Source organism: Bolinopsis microptera, chromosome 4 (assembly GCF_026151205.1).
Source record: "Bolinopsis microptera isolate Bmic1 chromosome 4, MBARI_Bmic_1.0, whole genome shotgun sequence".
Lineage (NCBI taxonomy): Eukaryota > Metazoa > Ctenophora > Tentaculata > Lobata > Bolinopsidae > Bolinopsis > Bolinopsis microptera.
Window position 1 is genome coordinate 7,704,706 of NC_087075.1, and position 10,547 is coordinate 7,715,252.

General features: G+C 36.0%; 1 protein-coding gene across 2 annotated transcripts; it reads right to left on the bottom strand.

Moving 5' to 3' along the window:
• Positions 1-3,890: 3,890 nt before the first annotated feature.
• On the bottom strand, positions 3,891-9,775 carry LOC134814027 (inositol 2-dehydrogenase-like). 2 transcript variants are annotated; one of them, XM_063821999.1, is made up of 11 exons: positions 9,652-9,775; positions 9,377-9,433; positions 6,692-6,854; positions 6,492-6,577; positions 6,157-6,301; positions 5,327-5,482; positions 4,990-5,144; positions 4,639-4,726; positions 4,331-4,505; positions 4,170-4,210; positions 3,891-4,053 (listed from the first exon to the last, which is right to left on the bottom strand). In XM_063821999.1, the coding sequence occupies exons 3-11, from the start codon at positions 6,852-6,854 to the stop codon at positions 3,899-3,901; spliced, it is 1,164 nt and encodes a 387-aa protein (XP_063678069.1). In that variant the 5' UTR covers positions 9,377-9,433; positions 9,652-9,775; the 3' UTR covers positions 3,891-3,898. The 2 variants fall into 2 exon arrangements, with proteins under 2 accessions (XP_063678069.1, XP_063678068.1); XM_063821998.1 differs by having other exon boundaries at positions 9,637-9,775.
• Positions 9,776-10,547: the final 772 nt, after the last annotated feature.

Genomic DNA, 10,547 nt, shown 5'->3' on the forward strand with positions numbered 1-10,547 from the left:
CCAGTAGATATTGTACAGAAGACACAGGAAGTACCGATCCCTGGACTTTCAGCGACTCTGACAGCTGATTAGTCAAAGTTTGGACAACATAGTTAACTTCAGTACCAGCTAGTTCTATCACCATGTCTAGCTTCTGTGTGGACAGTCTGTCTGCATTCTCCAAATACTTTTCTATAAACTGCTGCTTCCATTTCAATATTTCAATCCTTTTGAAGGTCACAAGGAGATAATCTTTTGATTTCATGTTCTCAAAAACAAATGCTGCCTCTTCAAAGAGATAGAGTAGTTCTGTAAAAGACGGTGTCTTGATCGAGTCAGCTACTTTGGTGAAATACTGGGAACATTTTTCAGCAAACCAAGACATTTCAAAAACATTTGCAATCTTGTTGATGTCCCTAAATATTTCCCGGTTAATTCCCTCAACTGTTCCAGAATAAGCAGCATCGACGAACAGCTGAACAGCAGCTTCACTGAACTCCAACATGTCCACACTGGTCATGTGAAGTGTGGTTGTCATGTGATCGATTACAGGGCTGTTGAAGGAGAGGATCACCGAACTGGCACCCACCTCACCTCCCTCACTTGTGTTTAGTTTAATGTTGGAGTGTGTTGGAGATCCTTTCAGATGTCTTCCAAAATCCATTGGTACAGCAACTTTGGGGGCCATAATAATATGCTCTCCCTGAAGATATTTTATAAGTTATTTTACTTTTATAAGTTAAGGAAGATATACTAATTTAAAATCTTGAAAATGCACTTAAATGTATTTTTTTTCCAAAACAGGAGGTCAGTTGCCTTTCTGCCAAAAACCAAGTTTATTATCAATCTGAGATTTGCAAATAGTTATATAAATCATTTCCTTGATATCCACGCCAACAAAGTTAAAATTGAACAATGAAACAAGTCATTCACACAATAAAAGTTAAAATAAATCTGGTAAAAATCTGCTGAAATTAACTCAATAACCATATAAATAAAAATAAGGTGTTTTTTTATCAAAGTTTAATTCGTTTACTGAAACATTCCATTAATTTTTAGAAGAGATTCAATAAAATGAATGATCCACCACATATTATTGTACCATACCGGAAACAGTAGTTGCAAACATAAATTCTGATTGTCGTATTCTGCGTAGTCAGTTCTTAGTATTAAACAGATTACTGACTACACAGTTATATTTCTGATAGGAATGACAGATTCGTTGAAATTTACATAATATATTATCTAGGGTCCTGTTGCAGCGTGCATACTACGACGATGGTTGTCCAGATAATCTTTCCTATAGCACTTATATGAACAACTCTCACATTTGTACGGTTTTTCTCCAGTATGAATCATCAGATGGCGTTTAAGATGTTGGTTCTCAGTGAAAGACAATGAGCATTCATCGCACTTGTACGGCTTCACTCCAGAATGAGTCATCTGATGTCTGAAAAGATGTGACTTGGTTCCGAAGGATGCAGGACAATCACCACATTTATGTGGTTTTTCTCCTAACTCTAAGAGGCGCTTTTTCTTCATTGAAAATTGGGAATAATCCAAATCATATTCATAGATCTTTTCTCCTGTGTGGAGACGCTGATGCCGGACCAAAGTGCTTTTTGAAGTACATTCATAAGAACACTCCAAACACATTAACATTTTTTCCCGTGTGTGAATTTTCTGATGATCAATCAGGCTATTTCTTAAAGGACCAGAATATGAACATTCCTTGCAAGTTTGTAGGTTTTTGCAGAGTGCATTAGGCGGCGATGTTTGACAAGACCAGTTTTGGAAGAACACTCACATGAACACTCAGCACACTCGAAGGACTTCTCTTCAGCAGGAGTGAAACGACTTATACTCGCATCATGGTGAGCAACGAAATTCTTATGAACAATCATGCAGGAAGAATGATCCTCCTTTGCAAGAATTGTTTGCAGCTTCATCACTTCTTCTGTTAGTTTTGACAGGTAAGCCGGCTTATTTGCAAAAGAGTTCAAACCCTTACTGATTATATCATTATGATTTTTTTCGATATGTTCAATGAGACAACTTTCATAAAGAAAATGGGCTTCACATTTTGGACATATGAAATCATGCGATTTTCCAGTAGGTTGTTCTTCCTCAGTTTTCATTTCCATTACGATCGGCGGATCAGGGCCCGTATTCATTACTCCGTTAAGTGAATTTGAACTCTGCATTGGCATATCAGCATATCCTGCAAAAAGTCATGTAAAACTCTCACTGTATTAACTGTGCGAAAAGAAAACACTGAAAAGTAAAAAATTTCCATATTTATCAGTTTATAATGAGTTTTAAGAATCACAGAATAAAATTTGAACCGAATAAATCTTCCCAGATTATATTCCTTTTTTTTAATTTAAATTGAATTAACTTCAAGGCTCATCAAACGTTTCTTTCACCAGCAGTTATTGCAGCACCATAATACTAGGCTTTGCGTTCGTAATTATTCACAGGACATTAGTATATATATATCAATATAATTGTGGGTGGCGTCGTCTGCTGACAGTGCTCAATCGGCAGGCCGAGAGCTAGATACAAATTGAAACGACCGGTTGAGTCAGACAAATGTTTCAATCATGATACAAAACCATGATATCACCAGTTGTTACTGATGATATCATGGTTTTGTATCATGATTGAAACATTTGTTTGACTCAACCGGTCGTTTCAATTTGTATATACTAATATTATATATACTATTATGTCCTGTGAATAATTACGAATGCAAAGCCAAACCAAGTTATTACACATTTTTGATCGGCCAGTATTTCATTATGCAACTTTTATTATTTATAAAGAAAACATGAGCTCTTGAATAAAGAATTAATGTTGAAATCATTAAATTATAATGAGTTTAATTGTAAGCACAGGCACACAAGTGTTATAAATATCTGAGTTCAACTTTAATGTTCAACAAAATTAGTCAGCTACTATACGTCTAATTCTATAAATTCTAATTATAAATCTAATGAATCTAATAATTATTATAATCTAAGTCCTAGCAGAAAACTTAAATTAAAAATCAAAACATGTTTTCATCAAAAGAAAAGAAAATGAAATTGTATACCTACAACTAAATATATTTTATAATGTTAAGGGATGATTCAAATTATTTTTCAGCGACGTTTAAAGTGTATTTTAATACAATGGCTAAGTATTCACTGTCGCCCCGAAAATCCTACCCCAAAATCGAGCTAAGATTGGGGTGAAGGTATTAGGTTCAGTTCTAAGGGACATTAGCAGAGGGCTACAAGTTTACCTAATCCAGAAAATGTTAAAATGATTGTTATTATGTCCGGGCAATAAGGGGTCGTTTACATATTATTACGTAATCATTTTTTTGGAACATTTTTACCCCCCCCCCCTCCCCTCCGTAATCAGTTTTACACATAGCTATTGTGTCAAAATTACACTAGCGTAATCATTCGGAAACCCCCCCCCCCCCCCCCCCCCTCTCAGCTGATTACGTAATATTATGTGAACGACCCCAAATACTAATAGTGAGTGCTTGGTGGGCAGGGTGACGTGAAGCATTTGTGTGTGAGAACTAGCGCAAGTAATTTGTTATGAGAGAAACATATTTAATCATAATTACTAACAATTAATATCAAAATTATAAACTGATGTAAACCAATATGAAGCTGCAGATAAATTATAAATGGTGCAAAGAATAACTAGCAATACCTAACTATATCTAACAATACCTAACAATATCTAACAATATCTAACAATACCTAACAATATCTAACAATATCTAACAACAGCTAACAATATTTAACAATAACCTAGCATAATACAAATACTCATAAATTGATAAAATTTGATTGTAAAATTCTAACTCTAACTCTAAAGATAATAACTATTTGTTATTCTCATTCCACTATCTAGCTAATCAACAGAAGTATCCAGCCGGTATCTCCGCTTTGTCCCACACTAGCCCTACAGAGACCCCCTCTCTAGCAGACTTCTCAGCAGCATCAGCTATCTTAGATACAGCACTGGAGTGTAAGTACGTGATGGGTAACTCTCTAGTTCCGTTCACTACATCTGGAGTAATTAGTAATTAGTAATTGTTAATTAGTGACTAGTAATTAGTAGTAATTATTAATCAGTAATTATTGCAACTTAGTAATTCATAATTGGTAATTAATAAACGATCTTACCAACAAAATGGTCCATTTCAGCAGCGTAACTCTCTTCGTACCTGCGCGCGCAATAGAACACAGTTAGCATTATTAATAGCAATACAGCCGAAGAGTTAAATGCAGAATCATGCATACATAGTGAGTTAAAAGTGGAAACCAAATAAAAAGCATTTTCTCACCTAGAAGGAAAAGAGTGGTATATAGGAACAGAACTAGACCCACTACTGGTACTGTAAACTGCCGTGTTAGGTTTACCATTGTTAGCTTCATACATTGCCTTCATACCAAACACTTCTAGGCGCTGGTCGTAACCGTACGCAGCAAATCTGTTGACGTTTATTATTCCTAGCGTTCCTGAGAGTAATTAGTAATTATGAATTAGTAATTATACTTGAGATGTGTTCAGTAGGAATGTAAGGGCGTGCCAATGCCAACTTATTACTAATTACTAATTACTAATTTTACAGCTGTAATATGGAAAACTGACCAGAGGGGTATGTAAGGGTTGTGACAACGTTATCATAGTCACCAATCTCAGCTATTTCTGGAATCTGTGCATTGGCGATCGTGTGGACCTGCAATTAAGTTGGTCACCGAAGAAAAATTCTGTAAAAAAATGTCACATTTTGTTTTAATTTTTCAAAGCCTTCTTCGGAAATCTGACAGACTGCAGTACCTTAAACGTGTCTTCTGGAAATATCATAATATTTGAACCTGGAATGAACAGAAATGGGAAAACATGATTTTCCACTTGTAATGCTTTCTCTGGGATGCTTTCTCCGGCAAGAATCAAACTTCAAGTACCTCAATAACTGTGTCTCATACCATCTTTACTAACCTGAACTGGCAGCTCTCCAAGTACCCAAGACTGCATGTCTATGTCATGAACCATACAATCGTGAAATATTCCTCCTGATATCTTGAGATAGTCAAGAGAGGGTAGCGGGCTGTCACGTGATATACTCTTTATTATCTGGATGTGCCCTGCTTCTCCTGAAACATTATCGATATAATATTATGAAACTCATTGAACTTTAACCAGTCAGCTTTACAGATCTAGGTATCTAATGAAAAGTCATTCCTAGTTAATGTTCCTTTGAATTGGCAAGCAGCCAACACAGATCATATATAATGTTCTAGAATATCACAAATACCTAAGAAGCAATGTTACATACCTCGTCTAACCCTGGTCTGAATATCAGCAAAAGTAGGATCGTATCTCCTCTGAAACCCACAGAAAAGAGGTTTACCCACTCTCTCAGCTGTCATGTAACAAGTTCTAGTGTCCTCTGGAGTTTCACCTATTGGTTTCTCGCTGAATACTGCCTTCCCTGAAGACAATAAATAAACATGACAAGAGTTTAGTGGGGAGATAATATAGTTGATTTATATAATATAGATTATTTATTGTTTACTGTAGATTAACTTTATTTTTATATCTACTAAGTGTGAAGGATCAACCATAAGTTATTGATATTGTTGAATTTATTTAATGATAAGTTGATATAATAAATGTTTGTAATATCCTATTGAGGCACATGCCACCCCATCGCGGGTTTACTACAGCTATACATGTTATGGGAGTCGGTTCTCTAGAAACATTTATAACCAACAAATTGCATGTTGTTGAACTTGCATATTTTAGCTACATAAATGTTAAGTCAAGGTGATTCTCTAACCACATTATAATAATAATGTAACATGAGACATCTTTATTCTGTGTTAATTTTATTAAATCTAATCAGTTCCTGAGCGTATACAATCACTCAAGAGAAAACACAAAATTCGAGACAAAAAACAAAAAATTCTAATCCAACGAATGTTAAGACAACAAGAAGAATCAACAGTTAAGATTATCTCACCAGCAACCTTACTAAGTTGACTGTTGAGTGTATCCCACAACCAAGTACGTACCTTCCTAGAAGTCCGGCGTTATGTATTATAATGATCCTGGACCTAAGTGGCAAGAAGCTCCATATCAAAAAAATGAAAATAGAAATCTTACCAGCCTCCAGACACAGCAGAATGATATCCTTGTGAGTAAAGGTAGGAGTACAGATAACACACGCGTTCAGCTCGGGGTCTGATAACATCTCAGCTGCTTGATCCGGGTGAACTATTTCAGTGCTGCTACCACATACTGACTGTATCTGCCAGGGGTGTATTCTGTTAAATTTAATTAATTAATTAATTAATTCTTACATTTGTTACACGTTTCGATATTAAATATTATACCCTATGAAATCGTACATTTAAATTTATACAGAGTATGATACAATGCAGAAAATGTTAGCTTATCATTAAATTATTGAAAAATTTTAATGTTTTAATTTTTTTAACCTGGTCCCATTTGTTCTGATCACTTTCAACAACGTATCTCAGGTTGATACTCGAATGTGCCTTTAAATTCCCCAAATGAATACCCCCTGAAAACAGTACCGTATCAAACTGTTATTGTTGATGACTGCAATGCCTAAAATGGAGAATATTTAAAATGAATATTTAAAACTTGAATACTATAAATTAAAACATGAACTAACCAGCTCTTCCCACCCCAAAGAGGGCCATGGTGACAGGTTTTCTGCTAGAAACACTCCCAGAGACTGTATCCAGAAACTTCTGGTACTTCAGATCAGATGGGTCGTGCTCTCTCTCCTCCCTTTTAACGTAGGGGGACTCAGTTTTGAAACGTACTGTTGCCATCTGAGCAGTTTTATAGTAAATTAATGCCTTGAACTGTAGTGTCAGTACAGTAGAAACTCTGTAAATTACAGTGTATTACAGAGTCTGTAATACAAGGCCTGAAAAATGAACGGTATAGAAAAACTCAGATATATGAGATCTGATAAATCACATTTCTTGCACGAACTGGCCAAACACTGGCTAATTAATTAAATGTTTATGTACAGGCTCTACTATACAATAAGTTGTGATTTAAAAATATGTCTAGTAGGAAATGATATGATGATATAATTCGATTGGCATATTTATGAAAGGCTGTTGGCTGCGTGCATAACATTCAATAGTTCAATTAAATAATTAATTGAATAATTAATTGAACGAAGGCTAAGCACTGAATAAGCAGCTGTGACTATCATTTGTATAGAGGAGTAATACTATAGCAAGTAAATCCCGAAGTAGAAGCTCAAAGTAAGCACGATTACGGAGTACAGACGAAGTATATCTAGAAGCTCAAAGTAAGCACGATTAGGGAGTACAGACTACGGACGAGGTAGATCTAGAAGCTCAAAGTAAGCACGATTACGGAGTACAGACGAGGTAGATCTAGAAGCTCAAAGCAAGCACGATTACGGACATAACAACTGGTTACTACTACTAAGTCTACACTCGCACTCTACAACTGTCCAATAAAGAGGAGGAACTGAGCAAAGGAAAACTCAGGAGATTGAATTATAATTGAATTACACAGTAGGTAGCACTGTACAGTGTACAGTATAGTATGTAGCAGTGAATACAAATACAATCTTCTCTCTATGTACCGATCCCACCGATTAACAAATTACATTACCAATTTCCTACACACTACAGGGAACCAAGTGACATCTAAACAAGAGAGAAAGAGACAGAGAAAGCAAGAACACAAGAGGATAGCATGAAGATGCTTTGCCTACCTCTGGGGTGTGGCAACCCTCCCAGGAGATGATGCAGGGGAAGTCTAATGGAAAATTAGTGGAGATTGGCAGGACGAAATGAGGAGGAATTATAAGATGCCCCGAAGCTGAGATGTTAAAACCCATAGAAAAATAATGAATAAGGTCACTCCGGTCTGATCCAGTGATTCGGACACAATACGACACTTTTTGTAGGTTGCAAAGTTTACAATAGTTGTTATGTGTTGGTTGTCGAAGAGACTGTGAGAGCTGCGTATGTGTCAGCCTGTTACTAATTGACGGTTACTACTTGACGGTTACTACTTGACGGTTACTAATTGACGGTTACTAATTGATGGTTACTACTTGACTTCAATCGTTTAATTGCACTACCAATAATGACAACAAGTCTATGGAGCACACCGACCAATTAAAGCGGACACTGGTAGGTCTGATAGAGCAAGAATGTGAGTTAGATAACACAGCGTAGTGAGATATCACTATGTACAAAATATACACAAATTTACAAATACACTGGATATCTTGTACGCAACTACTACAACTACTACTACAAGTACAAGAAAGCAGGAGTAATGTAAACACACACCCCCTCCCCTCTCCTCAGCTCATCCCGTACCTACAGCGGCTCACACACAGCTCATATACAGCTCATACAGGGAGATACAGGGAGATCTAATCTAATTTAGTGTCTAATGCTCAGAGTGCTGATAGTTGAGACAATGTTTACCGGTTAAGATCAAAATATCACGTTCCTCCTTCTTTAGAATTAAACAATTTAACTGAAGGCTTTCGTATAATTTATTAGCCCGAGTAGTCCTCATTCTCCTCACGTCCTAAGATTGCGTTTCTTTTGTCTCGTATTATATATAACGGACAGTGGGAAAATTATATCAGAAAATTATATTAGTGCCGGAGGATTGGTCGTGAACTACTAACACAAGTGATAAGATACATTTAACGGCTATATTATATACTGTCTAGTAGTCTCTATATCATAATAATAATATAGTGATACAGGAATATAGTGAATATATTGCTCTGTTTGTAACATTCCAGTACATTGTGTGAAACTGTGGGATAAATTTAAAATTTGGAAGTATGTAGGACCCGCAGGGGTCGATATTAGAAGAGTGAAAACTACACTATGGAACTTTGGGGCAGACGTTTATTACACTAATGTCGCAGTATTCGTGAAATTGAATCAAGGGTTTTCTTGCTCAGTGTGTCCGTAAAAATGTGAATGCAAGTACCACTTCTTTGATGTCGACCCAAATTATTACTAAATATTCTAAAACATTTTAACTGCAGTTGTACAGAACTCTTAATGCTTAATAAATACCCTTGGAGCTTGCAGGTACCACCCGTATTTACACTCAGTATTTAGTTGGATAATTTTCCAATACGAGATTGGGGACGAGTTCTATAACCAACCAACCAAGATTTTCTATAAATTTCACACGAGTATGGTTACTCCTCGTGGATTACTACAGATTGCAGTTATGGTAAAGAATCGTAGAAACGATTGAAGGAAACTAAAGAAATAATAATTGGAAGAGTAAAATAAAAACAAAGTAAATAACTAACACAACCTACGTGAGTACGTGAAGCAACGATTTGGTTTCGTCTTGAAAGCTGTTGTGACGGATGTTACTGAGGAGAAGGGGTGTTATTAGGGATTTGTTACACAGTTAGGTGGGTTAATACAAATAGAACACTGTTATAATGAATCAATAATCTCAAGAAAGTGGGTTACATATAATTATAATAATATAACACAATGCACTCTTATACCCTTTATAACCCCCCTATTCCTAATTCTTCATCATAACTAATATAATAAAACAACTATTTACACTAAAATAACACACCATACTCATTACTCATGTTTCCTCCTTGGTCGAAAAGTCCCCCTCACTGTATGTATCAATTATGGGAGAAGCAGGTTTGTTAGCGAATTTTGGATATGTCTTCACAGCAGCTGCAGCTTAATTATTTTCATTGTCCTCCAAATATAAATATCTGATAGTCAATTTTTCTGCAATTTTTCTGAAAAGTTTAGAAATTTATAGGTTTTGACGTTTCTGATCCCGATTTCGAAGTCTGATCTTACTCCTCCATATATAATATCATCTTAAAATCGATGCTTCCCTTTTGCGATGCGATCTCATAAGGCAGGCCCCGGCCTTCCCTTTGCAATGCACGCTAGCTTGGAAGCAGGGAGCCTGCCTTGAGAGGTATGTATAATCAAGAATGACTCTGAGGAAATTAGCCAGATATCAAATCAATTCCTAAATATCATCACTATCACAATGAAATTGAGTGGAATTTGAATTTTAAAATTGTTGAATCGGCATTATTCTAGAAGGGAAAAATGAAAATTTTATGACGTAATCAACAGTTTCTCCGTTAGTAAGCTTGGGAAATGTCAGAGGAGTGGCAGAAACTTTGGGAACACGAGACCAGCCTCTTTTTGTAGCTGGTTGTTGTTCCTGCCAAACGCATTCTGTGAATTGTCTGATTGAAATTATTCGTGTATCACCTATAACCTGGCTGGACGGAGTCAGCATACACCTCCGACTGCCACTTTAGAAATTGGAGTGCGCCACACATCTGGCCTAAGAACGCTGTTTCCTGATTCTATCTGTCGAAATGTGAAATCATGGTGAATATCGATATAAACACCAATAAATACCTTTAATTATTGTTTAACTGATATCATTCAATTAGTAACCCAAAGAGATATTCCTAGGATACGATAAGTAAG

What these genes read in the sequence shown, in the direction of transcription:
- LOC134814027 (XM_063821999.1), bottom strand. Translation starts at nt 6,854, where the DNA reads ATGGCAACAGTACGTTTCAAAACTGAGTCCCCCTACGTTAAAAGGGAG. An exon ending in CTTTGGGGTGGGAAGAGCTG is followed by an intron (nt 6,578 to 6,691) that starts GTTAGTTCATGT and finishes TACTGTTTTCAG; the next exon opens with GGGGTATTCATTTGGGGAAT. An exon ending in TCTGCTGTGTCTGGAGGCTG is followed by an intron (nt 5,483 to 6,156) that starts GTAAGATTTCTA and finishes TATTGTCTTCAG; the next exon opens with GGAAGGCAGTATTCAGCGAG.